The sequence below is a fragment of the Coregonus lavaretus genome (genome assembly GCF_964263955.1).
Source record: "Coregonus lavaretus genome assembly, chromosome: 5".
Classification (NCBI taxonomy): Eukaryota; Metazoa; Chordata; class Actinopteri; order Salmoniformes; family Salmonidae; genus Coregonus; species Coregonus lavaretus.
The window spans coordinates 28,325,228-28,341,401 of record NC_139992.1 but is presented as its reverse complement, the minus strand read 5'-3'; the positions used below and the strand labels follow the sequence as shown (position 1 = coordinate 28,341,401).

The 16,174-nt window shown below is 45.0% G+C and overlaps 1 protein-coding gene across 1 annotated transcript in view; it reads left to right on the top strand.

Moving 5' to 3' along the window:
- Window positions 1-10,572, top strand: part of col8a1a (collagen, type VIII, alpha 1a) — a 77,249-nt gene extending 66,677 nt beyond the window's left edge. Inside the window, exons 2-3 of the mRNA XM_084161988.1 lie at window positions 6,339-6,672; window positions 6,898-10,572. Coding sequence (XP_084018114.1) covers window positions 6,342-6,672; window positions 6,898-8,852 — 2,286 coding nt within the window. The 5' untranslated portion in view covers window positions 6,339-6,341 and the 3' untranslated portion in view covers window positions 8,853-10,572. The remainder of the gene's footprint in view (window positions 1-6,338; window positions 6,673-6,897) is intronic.
- The last annotated feature ends 5,602 nt before the right edge of the window (window positions 10,573-16,174 follow it).

Genomic DNA, 16,174 nt, shown 5'->3' with positions numbered 1-16,174 from the left:
ACGGGAACTGGAATATGCTGTCGTACATGTCGCTCAATGGGTGACATGTCTGGTGAGTATGCAGACCATGGAAGAACCGGGACATTTTCAGCTTCCAGGAATTGTGGACAGATACTTGCTACATGGGGCCGTGCATTATCATGCTGAAACATGAGGTGATGGTGGCGGATGAATGGCACGACAATAGGCCTCAGAATCTTGTCACGGTATCTCTGTGCATTCAAATTGCCATCGATAAAATGCAGTTGTATTCGTTGTCTGTAGCTTATGCCATAACCCCACCTCCACCATGGGGCATTCAGTTCACAACTTTGACATCAGCAAACAGCTCGCCCACACAACGCCATACACGTGGTCTGCAGTTGTGAGGCCGGTCGGACGTTCTGCCAAATTCTCTAAAATGACATTGGAGGCAGCTTATGGTAGAGAATTGAACATTCAATTATTGGGCAACAGCTCTGGTGGACATTCCTGCAGTCAGCATGCCAATTACACGCTCCCTCAAAACCTGAGATATCTGTGGCATTGTGCTGTGTGACAAAACTGCACATTTTAGAGTGTCCTTTTATTGTCCCTAGCACAAGGTGCACCTGATCATGGCGTTTAATCAGCTTCTTGATATGCCACACCTGTCAGGTGGATGGATTATCTTGGCAAAGGAGAAATGCTCACTAACAGGGATGTAAACACATTTGTGCACAAAATATGAGCGAAATAAGCTTTTTGTCAGTATGGACATTTTCTGGGATCTTTTATTTCAGCTCATGAACATGCACCAACACTTTATATGTTGCGTTTATATTTTTGTTCAGTGTGTATACACTGAGTATACAAAACATTAAGAACATGACATAGACTGACCAGGTGAATCCAGGTGAAAGCTATGATCCCTTATTGATGTCACTTGTTAAATCCAATTCAATCAGTGTAGATGAGGGGGAGGAGACAGGTTAAATAAGGATTTTTAAAGTATTGAGACAATTGAGACATGGATTGTGTATGTGTGCCATCCAGAGGGTGTATAGGCAAGACAGAATATTGAAGTGCCTTTGAACGGGGTATGGTAGGCGCACCGGTTTGTGTCAAGAACTGAAACGCTGCTCGGTTTTTCACACTCAATAGTTTCCCATGTTTATTAAGATTGGTCCACCACCCAAAGCACATCCAGCCAACTTGACACAGCTGTGGGAATCATTGGAGTCAACACGGGCCAGCATCCATGTGGAACGCCCAACAAATGTAGGCTGTTCTGAGGGCAAAATGGGTTGGGGGGGGGGGGGGGGGTTGCAACTAGGAAGGTGTCCTTAATGTTTTGTACACTCAGTGTATATATATATATATATATATATATATATATATATATATATATATATATATATATATATATATATAATATGCCATAACATCTTAGTAAATACTATATACCAGTTCAAATAGGAGTGCAAAATAAAGCATTACCCCCTCCTCTCCCAGACCCAGCCGGCCAGACCCAACCCCAACCACAGAGCAGAATCCCCTCCCTCTGGCCCAAGCCAGAGACACAACTAAACAGGATCAGGAATGCCTTTAAAGCCCAAATAGAAACACATACACAGACACACAGACACAGACACACGCACACGCACACACACACACACACACATACACACACACAAACACACACACACACATACAGTCCTACCATAGCAGCATCACCCTTTCAGAAGGAAATGCACAGAGGGGAGAAAAAGAGTGTAAGATGAGAAGGCTGTCTGGTCTGCCTCGTTGGACCGCTCTTCTGTTTGTTGGACCAGAGCTCTGCTCATTGGGACTTCTGGGTCCTGGATGTGAATGAAAAGGTAGAAAATACACACAGACGCACATACGCATTAACACACATATTCTTGTTTTTCTCATGTACAGACAGCAGCCCCAGACAGATACATGTAGGAGAGGAAGCAACTCAAGATCAGTAGAGAAGCGGAGAGTGACGGGGTCAGGGAGGTTGTGGGCAGTGAGGTGTTCCTATTTCCACTTGGCGTGTCTGTGGGTTGGCTTTGGGGTGAGATAAATACCTTTCACTGCTGTAAAGTTACCCATGAGTGACTGACACGCAGTGCACAACCTGCTACATGCAAACACACGCACACTTTCACCTATGCACCACACACACACAGATCGGATGCTGTAAAAATTATGTGAATTGTTGGACTTCCTTGAGGAAGAATGGTGTAACATTCCTCAGATAGCCTGTCCCTATCTGTGTTGACTCCTGTTCACAATGTCACCATTGCAGCCCAACATCGGAAGACCTAAGAGGACCTCTGTTAGGCTAGGAGTTTATCACGACTACATGAACTGACCAGGAAGGGATATCCCTTACAACTTGACTTACCCATACCCTCAGTATATTTTCTCACTGTAGACCTGCATTGCTGCATTAGATATTTGTGTATGTCAGTAGTTCTGTTATCATTCATACCTGTGGTTGAATCTTGTGCATGACTTTGAAATAGTAGCCTATCTATTGTAAAATGGTATGTGTTATAAATGAGGCTGCTGTTTTTCGGAGGCTTGACAGGAAACATACTGTAAAAACCCCAGAGAACCTCAGAAACAGCAACTTTTATTTATTTCTCTTCAGAAAGTATGCACTCTATGGTAAGTATGAGTAGACAGAAACACAGAATAATAGCCTCTTCAACAAATGTGTTCCATCCTTCTTCCATCAGTATTTCTCATTCACAAAGGTCAGCTGTGACAACTGATTGGATTGAACTGGCTCGCTAACTGGCCAAGCCAACTCGGAAAACTCATTCCTACTGCATATTTTGGCCAGACCAGCTCTCGGTAGAATGCTTTGGTTTGGAGGGCTGGTCTCTAACATACTGGTATTCAGCCTTCAGTATAGACTTGGACCATCAGAGCTCTGTGTTCTGTATGAGAGAGGGACAGAGTGAGGGATAGACGGTGACAGAGGGATTCAGTGAGGGAAAGAGAAGAAAAAATATATATATATACAGTGGGGAGAACAAGTATTTGATACACTGCCGATTTTGCAGGTTTTCCTACTTACAAAGCATGTAGAGGTCTGTAATTTTTATCATAGGTACACTTCAACTGTGAGAGACGGAATCTAAATCCAGAAAATCACATTGTATGATTTTTAAGTAATTAATTTGCATTTTATTGCATGACATAAGTATTTGATACATAAGAAAAGCAGAACTTAATATTTGGTACAGAAACCTTTGTTTGCAATTACAGAGATCATACGTTTCCTGTAGGTCTTAACCAGGTTTGCACACACTGCAGCAGGTATTTTGGCCCACTCCTCCATACAGACCTTCTCCGGATCCTTCAGGTTTCGGGGCTGTCGCTGGGCAATACGGACTTTCAGCTCCCTCCAAAGATTTTCTATTGGGTTCAGGTCTGGAGACTGGCTAGGCCACTCCAGGACCTTGAGATGCTTCTTACGGAGCCACTCCTTAGTTGCCCTGGCTGTGTGTTTCAGGTCGTTGTCATGCTGGAAGACCCAGCCACGACCCATCTTCAATGCTCTTACTGAGGGAAGGAGGTTGTTGGCCAAGATCTCGCGATACATGGCCCCATCCATCCTCCCCTCAATACGGTGCAGTCGTCCTGTCCCCTTTGCAGAAAAGCATCCCCAAAGAATGATGTTTCCACCTCCATGCTTCACGGTTGGGATGGTGTTCTTGTTTCTAGGCCTCCTTGCTCGCACATGCTTTTTCAGTTCTGCCCACAAAATTTCTACAGGATTGAGGTCAGGGCTTTGTGATGGCCACTCCAATACCTTGAGTTTGTTGTCCTTAAACCATTTTGCCACAACTTTGGAAGTATGCTTGGGGTCATTGTCCATTTGGAAGACCCATTTGCGACCATGCTTTAACTTCCTGACTGATGTCTTGAGATGTTGCTTCAATATATCCACATAATTTTCCTTCCTCATGATGCCATCTATTTTGTGAAGTGCACCAGTCCCTCCTGCAGCAAAGCACCCCCACAGCATGATGCTGCCACCCCCATGCTTCACGGTTGGGATGGTGTTCTTCGACTTGCAAGCCTTCCCCTTTTTCCTCCAAACATAACGATGGTCATTATGGCCAAACAGTTTTATTTTTGTTTCATCAGACCAGAGGACATTTCTCCAAAAAGTACGATCTTTGTCCCCATGTGAAGTTGCAAACCGTAGACTGGCTTTTTATGGCGGTTTTGGAGCAGTGGCTTCTTCCTTGCTGAGCGGCCTTTCAGGTTATGTCGATATAGGACTCGTTTTACTGTGGATATAGATACTTTTGTACCTGTTTCCTCCAGCATCTCTGTTGTTCTGGGATTGATTTGCACTTTTCGCACCAAAGTACGTTCATCTCTAGGAGACAGAACGCGTCTCCTTCCTGAGCGGTATGACGGCTGCGTGGTCCCATGGTGTTTATACTTGCGTACTATTGTTTGTACAGATGAAAGTGGTACCTTCAGGCGTTTGGTAATTGCTCCCAAGGATGAACCAAACTTGTGGAGGTCTACAAAAAAAATTCTGAGGTCTTGACTGATTTCTTTTGATTTTTCCATGATGTCAAGCAAAGAGGCACTGAGTTTGAAGGTAGGCCTTGAAATACATCCACAGGTACACCTCCAATTGACTAAAATTATGTCAATTAGCCTATCAGAAGCTTCTAAAGCCATGACATCATTTTCTGGACTTTTCCAAGCTGTTTAAAGGCACAGTCATCTTAGTGTATGTGAACTTCTGACCCATTGGAATTGTGATACAGTGAATTATAAGTGAAATAATCTGTCTGTAAACAATTGTTGGAAAAATTACTTGTGTCATGCACAAATTAGATGTCCTAACCGACTTGCCAAAACTATAGTTTGTTAACAAGAAATTTGTGGAGTGGTTGAAAAACAAGTTTAATGACTCCAACCTAAGTGTATGTAAACTTCCAACTTCAACTGTATATATATATATATATATATACAGTTATATATATATATATATATATATATATATATAGAGAGAGAGAGAGAGAGAGAGAGAGAGAGAGAGAGAGAGAGAGATCAAACAGTCAAACTACAGTAAGTGACAATATATTCAGTAATTTCAATGGCATTCTCGTAAATTCCAAGCCTTTGTAAGTACATCACTCTAACAACATATTTCTGAGACTGCATACCAATCAATTAGTATTACTTCTCACACAATCCTTACTATTACAGTCAAACTCAAACATTAGCATTGGAATTTTAACTGTGTTTTAATGCGTTAAAATGTAATTGGCTACAGTAACACAAAAGAGGACCAAAGCCAAGAAACACCATCTCCCAGTTTCAGTCCTGGCGCTCTTTGCCATGCTGTAGCTGGGTCTTGATGGAGCACCCTCATTTCCTAGGAACATCTGGGAGGGTTCAAAGTAGAAGGTCAGAGACACATCAAAGGGCTAGCCAAAAACAGCCACATTATATGATTCATTATTTTATGAAATAACAGAGAATACTTTATTTTCTGACCTCCCTATCTTGAGTAAAATGTTTACTGCTTTTTTTCTGGTGTGACTTGTAGGCTGAAAAGCATTTGTGTTTTATTCTGATCTGGTAGGTTTTTTCAGAAGCTTTCATGTCAAGTATAAATGTCCTTGTCAGATCGTTTGTCTGATCATTTGTCTGATAACAGGGCTATTAGTCATTTTGTCATTTTGCTCCGTCAGCTGTTTGAAAGCTCAGTCAGTTAGTAGTCTCATAAACCCAACCCTAGGCAACAGCACTGGAAACATTGTGGGAGCCAACGGTCTGCGGTCTGCCTAGGTCCAGTGTATCTCAGTTGGTAGAGCATGGCAAGCGCCAGGGTTGTGGGTTCGATTCCCACGGGGGACCAGTACAAAAATAGTATTAAAATGTATGCACTCAGTACTGTAAGTCGCTCTGGATAAGAGTGTCTGTGAAATGTAAATGTAGTCAGTTAGCAGTGTTGTTGTAAGATTACCACATCTTGCAATATATACTTTTTGTTCATTTTCTATGGTTTAAAAAGGCTGGCCCATGGTTGAGTGTTGAGTGACTGGTTGTTGTCAGCTGTGGGCTGCACTGTCGTTGTAATGCATTGCTATTTAGTGTCCAGCAGGTGGAGCCAGAGCAATGCAAAGGTGTATCAGGGTATGAATCCCTTTCTATTGGGAAAAGCTTTCATAGTTCCAGCCATATGGCAAGTATTTTATTGTCATATATGTATGTTTGACTTCGTATTTGGTTGAAAAATACATACTGACTGTGAATTAGACTTTTTAATCAATTGATCAATTAAATGATTGTCTAACAGAGTTCTCCTCTGCTGTCTTCCCCAGGCCATGGCTGTGCCTTCCCTCTCAGCCCCTCTCCCTCTCCTTGTGGCTTTGCTTCAGCTTGCAATACTACCTCTCGTCCACGCGGGGGCATACTACGGACACAAGCAGCACCAGCAGCACCCCCAGCAGCACCCCCAGCAGCACCAGCCTATGCCACACTTGTCCCACATTGGCATGGGCGGCAAAGAGCAGCACCCACAGCAGCAGTGGCCAGGCAAGGAGATGCCCCACATGCAGTACCCCCAGTACAGAAAAGAGATCCCCCAGATGCCCATGCACATGGGCAAGGAGTACCCCCGTAAAGGTGGGGTAGTCAACGGTGGACAGGACAAAGGTGAGACCGAATGGCAATCTCTAGTATGGAGTAGGCCAATAGTATGTTGTTTATGTTGAGATTATGTAAATCTTCAATGTTCATTACCTAACCTAACTCTAGTTAGGACACACACACAAACACACACACACGCAGATTGTACCTCATTTTGCTCTTGTACTGAATTTTGTATTATGACTGCCATCTTGCAATGTTTAGACTGAATGGACATCTTATCCCCTACAGGTCAGACCATCCCCAGTGGGGCAGCAGGAGGTCTCCCTGGAGGCCTGCCAGGAGAGCAGGGCCCAGCTGGGCCTCCGGGACCTGAGGGACCCGCTGGGCCACCAGGACCTCCTGGGGAAGGACAGCCAGGAGTTGAAGGAAAACCAGGCCCCGCTGGTCCCCCAGGATTCCCTGGTGTAGGCAAACCAGGACTCCCGGGAATTCCAGGCAAGCCAGGTGGCATGGGAGAGCCAGGAGTACCTGGAGAGCTGGGCCCCAGTGGTGGAGAGGGTCAAATGGGGCAGCCAGGGACTCAGGGCCCCCCTGGTCCTCCAGGTTTGCCGGGGATAGGAAAACCAGGGGTTGGGGGGTTGCCAGGACAACCAGGACCCAAAGGAGAGCCAGGACATAAGGGCCTGCCGGGACTACCAGGATTACCAGGACCCAAGGGTGACAAGGGAATTGGACAGCCAGGACAGCCAGGCCACAAAGGGCCAGTAGGACCCCCTGGACCTCCAGGCCAGGGAGGGATGCCCGGCGTGGGCAAGCCTGGAATGAATGGCTTACCGGGGCCACCAGGAGGACCAGGGAAACCAGGCCCGCCTGGAGAGGAGGGGCTGGCTGGACCAACAGGAGAGGGCGGAGAGACCGGTCCACCAGGGCTGCCAGGCCAGGGAAAACCAGGCCAGAATGGTCTACCGGGACAACCAGGCATGCCCGGTGGGAAAGGGCACCCAGGCCCTCCAGGTTTGCCGGGGAAGCCTGGATTGCCCGGATTCGGAAAACCCGGATTCCCAGGACCCAAGGGAGATAAAGGGATGGGTGGGATGCCCGGAGGCCCAGGACCAAAGGGAGACAAAGGCCATGGAGGACTTCCCGGTGTGCTTGGACCGCCTGGAACAATCGGACCAGCTGGTCCCCCTGGCCCTATGGGACCCCCTGGAGGTCTGGGTCAACCAGGGCCAAAAGGAGAGGCTGGAGAGGGAGGTAATAAGGGGCTGCCAGGTGGCCAGGGTGAGCCTGGTCCTCCTGGACTGCCTGGTCAGAACGGCTTCCCTGGAGATGGAGGAGAGCCAGGGCCAAGGGGTCCCGCTGGGCCTGTAGGACCCCAGGGGGAAGGCGGACACAAAGGGTTACCAGGTGCCCCTGGCATTCCAGGCCTATCCGGGCCAAAGGGAGAGGGAGGACTTCCAGGCGACAAGGGTCCCCAAGGCCCTAAGGGCATTCCAGGTCTGGGAGGTGCAGGTGGGCCGATCGGACCTCCTGGTGCCCCTGGGTCTAAAGGTGACAGCGGATTACCTGGTCTTCCCGGCGTTGAGGGTAAGGGAAACCCCGGTGTCCCTGGTCCTCTTGGACCTCCAGGTAAAGAAGGTCCTGGAGGACCACCAGGAAACCCTGGCCAGCCAGGTCTACCTGGTCCCCCAGGCCCTCCCGGACCCCCCGCCCTCTCCCCTAACATGGGAGCAGTCCTCCCTGAGATGGGTATTCCTCCTGGGCTGGACGGAGTCAAGACTGCCGGCTATGGCAAGAAGGGCAAATACGGAGGAAACGGCGGAGAGGTGATGGGCGCTAACGGCCTGGAGATGCCCGCGTTCACGGCTCTGGTGACCACGCCCTTCCCACCAGTGGGCACGCCTGTGGTGTTCGACAAGATCCTGTACAACGGCCGTCAGAACTACAACCCCCAGACAGGCGTGTTCACTTGCGACATGCCCGGGATCTACTACTTTGCCTACCACGTCCACTGCAAAGGGGCCAATGTGTGGGTGGCGCTGATGAGGAACGATGAGCCTGTGATGTACACGTATGACGAGTATAAGAAGGGCTTCCTGGATCAGGCATCGGGGAGCGCAGTGTTACCTCTACAGCCCGGGGACACTGTGTACCTCCAGCTACCCTCGGACCAGGCCGCAGGACTATACGCTGGCCAATACGTCCACTCATCCTTCTCTGGGTACTTGTTGTACCCCATGTAACAACACAAAACTATAGAGAGGAAGAGACAGTGACAGAGAGAGAAAATGTTGGAGAAATGTAAACATTGGTTATAGAAGTCTTTAAATTGATCGCATTTTTTTTAAACATCAACTATCTGTTGAGATCGATGTTGTTGAGATCGTAAGTGATGGGAGGAAGCGTCGGACCGTCCCCGGGAAAATCTGAGAGAGGAGTGTGTGTGTGTGTGTGTGTGAGTGTACATATATGCAGTTTTTATAGCCATTTATGTTGGGGTACAACAATTTATGTATCTATCTACTGCTCTTATGACTTGTCACAATGTTACAACACTGCATTAAAAGATGCCATTACATCAATAGGGTTCACATATTGTGAAATGTAGTTATATGTATGTATCAGTTTAATTTAAAGTGCAGCACAGGCTGATGTGGAAACTCAGTAGAAGAAAGAGATAAAGCTCTTGTATTGCCACAGAGTACCATGTGTTTTCCCAAGCCCCTACATGTTCCTTTGCAAACTGGCAGCAGCCATTAATTAAACTGTGGCAAAGAATGTAAATTGAAAAACTTTTTTTTTTACTAAAGAAAACAAATTGAATGCCTAGTAAAATGGCACCTGAAATGTTGTATAACGGTACTTATAGAAAGGTAACTGAAAACCAATAGAGTTCAAGATTCAAATAAAGTGGTGCAATGGTTTATGTCACGTTTTAGTTTGTTGCGTAACTTTCTTGTTATGTTTTTGGTTGATTTGGTTGATTCTTTAACTTTTGCAGACAAGCATCATCTGTGAAGTTTAAAGAGGTGATTTTGTTGCATTAAATGGATGGCAATATCATGTATTATGGGTGTATTAGTGTTGTGCAAAGCAATGCCTCTTGTGGCAAGCAAAGAATAATGCTCCAACAGACACTGTTGTACCCAGAATTATGAAGACCACTGCTGTCATTACAAACCCTTTTCTTGCTGTACTGTATGTGTTGGTTGTCAGCTGAATAAAGCAGTAGTGTTATACTGACAGATGTATGAAAAAAGTTTGACCAAGACCCAGACCCTCATTTAGAGGGGCCTATACTTTTCTCTAAGTAAGAGATAAATTGATAATCAATTGTGATTCTTTTGAATAACATTTGAATAAGCTAATTGAATGAACGTTGGGAAAAGGTGTGTAATCCCTCTTGGCTCAGCAGTACAGAATTTAAATAATCTGATTATAGGTACTCTATGTGGAGGTTAAGATTGAAGAATAATAAATACTTTGATGTCAATCAGAGAACATGATGGCCAAACCAAACCATGAGTTAGTGAGGAGACTTATGGAATAAGGTTTCCTTGTGGAGCCCAAAGAATAAAGACAAAGAATAGAATGTCAAAAGAAAATGCCTTCCTGCATGCCCCTCCCTCTCCCCCTCCCCCACACATATGTCCCTATAACTCAGCCCTCTACCCTTACCTCACCCATCTCCCCCGCCCCTACCCTTCTACCCCCCAGGGCCCCAGCACAGTAGGCTTGATGGAGACTGATAACCAAAAATATCCTGCAGCATTTGTCACTATAATGTATTATTTTGAATACTGACCTCCTGATTTTAAATGTGCAAAGGTGGAAAGGGGGCCTATGTAATTACAAAAAACATTTGAGAAAATTGACTCCAGATATTAATTCAGTTTTCTTTCTTTATTTGAGCCCATGGTGCTAAATATTCAGTAAACCAAAAGAAACCCTGAGTTTTTCTGTTTTTACTGTTATACTGTTGATGTTGTTACTTTAAAAAATAAAGATGATTTAACTAGAAGGTCATTTGTTACTATTTTTTCAACATACACTGAGTATACAAAGCATTATGAACATTATGCTCTTTCCATAAAATAGACCAAGTGAATCAAGGTGAAAGCTATGATCCCTTACTGATGTCACTTGACGAATTGATGGTGAATATTAGGAAGGTGTTCTTAATGTTTTGTACACTCAGTGTATATCAAGACAGCTATTATTTTATTGTGTGACCATAATAAGTGCACATCAGATAAGTGCAGTTCACCAGTCCAAATGTAATAAACTAATTGTACTTGCTCCTGATCTAGGCTACAGTAAATATGCTCTGGTTTAATAATGCAGTCATTAATTATAGTCATGATCATATTGCAGCTGACTGGATATACCATATGGCGAAGAGATGAGGAAACTGTGCTGTCAGACAGATAGGCTACTGTACCTTGACTCGTTCAGATTACTATTAAAATAGTATATTATTTCTTAGATTCATCCTATAGTTTTCAGGCACATCTATAGGGGCATGTACATGTATTTCCTCGTTATAAGAGGTGCTTTCTTTTTCCGCAAAACCCAAAAACACATGTTTTGGTTTCTTAACAACAGTTCATATGTTTCCGATGCAGCCCAAATAATCAATGGACCAGTCTCGAGAAGTCTCGAAAAGGATGCTGCGAGAAAAAGCTCAGTGAAAAAAAAGGGATGCTGCGACTGATGTTCCGCGCATGCGTGCAACACATGTCACTGTCATCTATTCACCCTGTTTTTATTATGCCGAGCTACGATTATCACAATTGATAACTTCCAATTTAATTAACTAAACATGGCCATTAATAATTGCATCATAACACAAGGCTACAACAACAAACTGAGTTATAGGCTATTTATTACATCAGTTTGCCAGGTCCAGGTAGGCTACACAAGTGACACAAATTGATTTGCAATGACTCCAGTGATATCGTAATTTCAATATATATATATATGTATTGTATCAAACGGTAGACTACAGTAGCCTGCAATAGCATATAAATGTATAGCCTACTTGATGGCCAACAGATGCAAATGTAGCCTATCATGCTCCACATTTAATGTCATTTTCATTGCGGACTTTTTCCCATAATACAAGCACGCGAGGGAGTTCCATAACTTCCATTTCAAATTTCTACTCGCGTAGCGCTCCAGAACCCCTAGAACTCAGCATGAGTAAAAACCTAGCTTGATACTGTTATCCATAAGAAAAGTCGACATTAGAATGCGGTTGATTTTAACCACCTCTGAGTGAATTTATCTAAAGAGCTCTAGTGCGCCTAAAGTCATTTTCCAATGCTTTGTCGCCGTTATATCAGTTCTAACGCGTTAATATGTTTTATGGAAAAAGGGTGTCGAGTTAAATAGCCTACCTACAACTGGTACACGACGTGTGCGCGTGCTACTCTGTCTCCGTGACTGAGCCGCCTCTGCGGTAGCACTCTCTCAACCAGTGCTCTCAAAGCACACACACCCCTCCGGCCCTCCCCCTCTCCACAATTCACTCACTCAGTTACAGCCTGCTCACTGCCTGATAGTCAGCAGCAGCAGGTCACAGTGAAATACATATATACAGTGCCTTCGGAAAGTATTCAGACCCCTTGACTTTTTCCACATTTTGTTACTTTACAGCCTTATTCTAAAATGTATTAAACACATACAAATCCTCAGCAATCCACACACAATACCCCATAATGACAAAGTGAAAACAGGTTTTTAGAATTTTTGCACATTTAATTAAATAAAAAAACGGAAATACCTTATTTACATAAGTATTCAGACCCTTTGCTATGAGACTCAAAATTGAGCTCAGGTGCATCCTGTTTCCATTGATCATCTTTGAGATGTTTCTACAACTTGATAGGAGTCCACCTGTGGTAAATTCAATTGATTGGACATGATTTGGAAAGGCACACACCTGTCTATATAAGGTCCCACAGTTGACAGTGCATGTCAGAGCAAAAACCAAGCCATGAGGTCAAAGGAATTGTCCGTAGAGCTCCGAGACAGGATTGTGACGAAGCAAAGATCTGGGGAAGGGTACCAAAAAATGTCTACAGCATTGAAGGTCCCCAAGAACACAGTGGCCGCCATTATTCTTAAATGGAAGAAGTTTGGAACCACCAAGACTCTTCCTAGAGCTGGCCACCTGGCCAAACTGAGCAATCGGGGGAGAAGGCCCTTGGTCAGGGAGGTGACCAAGAACCCGATGGTCACTCTGACAGTGCTCTAGAGTTCCTCGATGGAGATGGGAGAATCTTCCAGAAGGACAACCATCTCTGCAGCACTCCACCAATCAGGCCTTTAGAGTGGCCAGACGGAAGCCACTCCTCAGTAAAAGGCACATGACAGTCCGCTTGGAGTTTGTCAAAAGGCACTTAAAGACTCTCAGACCATGAGAAACAAGATTCTCTGGTCTGATGAAACCAAGATTGAACTCTTTGGTCTGAATGCCAAGCGTCACGTCTGGAGGACATCTGGCACCATCCCTACGGTGAAGCATGGTGGTGGCAGCATCATGCTGTGGGGATGTTTTTCAGTGGCAGGGACTGGGAGACTAGTCAGGATCGAGGCAAAGATGAACGGAGCAAAGTACAGAGAGATCCTTGATGAAAACCTGCTCCAGAGCGCTCAGGACCTCAGGGGTGAAGGTTCACCTTCCAACAGGACAATGACCCTAAGCACACATCCAAGACAACGCAGGAGTGTCTTCGGGACAAGTCTCTGAATGTCCTTGAGTGGCCCAGCCAGAGCCTGGACTTGAACCCGATCAACATCTCTGGAGAGACCTGAGAATAGCTGTGCAGCAACACTCCCCATCCAACCTGACAGAGCTTGAGAGGATCTGCAGAGAAGAATGGGAGAAACTCCCCAAATACAGGTGTGCCAAGCTTGTAGGTACATACCCAAGAAGACTCTAGGCTGTAGTCGCTGCCAACGGTGCTTCAACAAAGTACTGAGTAAAGTGTCTGAATACTCATGTAAATGTGATATTTCAGGGTTTTTTAAATTATAAATTAGCAGAAATTTCAACAAACCTGTTTTTGCTTTGTCATTATGGGGTATTGTGTGTAGATTGATGAGGGGAAAAACATTTTTTATCAATTTTAGAATAAGGCTGTAACGTAACAAAATGTAGAAAAAGTCAAGGGGTCTGAATACTTTCCGAAGGCATGTATAAAAAATAAAAAAAGAGAAATGCAATGGCGGCCGCGGTGCAATTTTGATGTAGCCCAAAATCTGCCACCAGCGACCAATACATTTTCACCCGCGACATCGTTTTCAAAGTAGCCCAATTTGCCGGAAAACTGAGAACATGGCAACACCGGGCTCAATAGATGTAGCTACTGCTGTGCCATTCATATTTATTGATATTATATGGTTCTTGATAAAAAAAACTTCAAGAATAGAGGAGCTTCTAATATTCAATTGTTTTAGGGTAGAAATAGAAGCCTGATCATCACATCGGTGTCTGTCTGTCTGCATAATCAATTATTTGGATGAAATGCATGTGAAAAACACATAATACTCATTATTAAAGGATTAGATGTAGGCAAAAAAAATTAACATTAAATAATTGGTTTGGATGTAGACTTACTACATAGAGTCTTCTAGAATTTTTGCTGAAAATGGACACTTGGGGCTCTATTCAATCCCATAAATTTAGCCTTTTACTACAGTGGGCTAAATCAGGGTCATGCCGAGTGAGTCTTGGTAGTCTTAAACAAATCTACTTTGAAACAAAAGTATACACCACACACATATGGTTATGGGCTTAAAAAAAGAAGACACCTGTACCATGTTAGATATAGAGTTGAAATGTATTACATTTTTAGTTTGCATCCCAATATTACACTGTAATATTAGGATGCAGACGGTATCCCTAGCCACGTCCTCAGAGCATGCCAGAGCTGGCTGGAATGTTTATGGACATATTCAATCTGTTCCTATCCCAGTCTGCTGTTCCCACTTGCTTCAAGATGTCCACCATTGTTCCTGTACCCAAGAAAGCAAAGGTAACTGAACTAAATGACAATCGCCCCGTAGCGCTCACTTCTGTCATCATGAAGTACTTTGAGAGGCTGGTTAAGGATCATATCACCTCTACCTTACCTGACACCCTAGACCCACTTCAGTTTGCTTACCACCCCAATAGATCCACAGACGATGCAATCGCCATCGCACTGCACACTGCCCTATCCCATCTGGACAAGAGGAATACCTATGTAAGAGTGCTGTTCATTGACTAGCTCAGCATTCAACACCATAGTACCCTCCAAGCTCATCATTAAGCTCTGGGCCCTGGGTCTGAACCCCGCCCTGTGCAACTGGGTCCTGGACTTCCTGACGGGCCGCCCCCAGGTGGTGAAGGTAGGAAACAACACCTCCACTTCGCTGATCCTCAACACAGGGGCCCCACAAGGGTGCGTGCTCAGCCCGCTCTAGTACTCCCTGTTCCCTCATGACTGCGTGGCCATGCACGCCTCCAACTCAATCACCAAGTCTGTAGACGACACAACAGTAGTAGGTCTGATTACCAACAATGACGAGACAGCCTACGGGGAGGAGGTGAGGGCCCTGGAAGAGTGGTGCCAGGAAAATAACATCTCACTCAACGTCAACAAAACAAAGGAGCTGATCGTGGACTTCAAGAAACAGCAGAGGGAGCACCTATCCACATCGACGGGACCGCAGTGGAGAACATGGAAAGCTTCAAATTCCTCGGCGCACACATCACTGACGATCTGAAATGGTCCACCCACACGGACAGTGTGGTGAAGAAGGTGCATTAGTGCCTCTTCAACCTCAGGAGGCTGAAGAAATTTGGCTTGGCCCCTAAAACCCTCACAAACATTTACAGATGCACAATTGAGAGCATCCTGTTGGGCTGCATCACCGCCTGGTACGGCAACTGCACCGCCCGCAACCACAGGGCTCTCCAGAGGGTGGTGCGGTCTGCCCAACGCATCACCGGGGGAAAACTACCTGCCCTCCAGGACACCTACAGCACCCGATGTCACAGGAAGGCCAAAAAGATCATCAAGGACATCAACTCTCGAGCCACGGCCTGTTCACCCCGCTATTATCCAGAGGGCGAGGTCAGTACAGGTGCATCAAAGCTGGGACCGAGAGACTGAAAAACAGCTTCTATCTCAAGGCCATCAGACTCTTAAATAGCCATCACTAGCCGGCTTCCACCCGGTTACGCATCCCTGCACCTTAGAGCCTGCTGCCCTATATACATAGACTTGGAATCACTGGCCACGTTAATAATGGAACACTAGTCACTTTAATAATGTTTACATACTGCTTTACTCATCTCATATGTATATACTGTATTCTATTCTACTGTATTTAGTCAATGCCACTCCGACATTGCTAGTCCTAATATTTATATATTTCTTAATTCTATTCTTTTACTTTTAGATTTGTGTGTATTGTTGTGAATTGTTAAATACTACTGCACTGTTGGAGCTAGACACACAAGCATTTCGCTACACCCGCAATAACATCTGCTAAATATATGTATGTGCCCAAT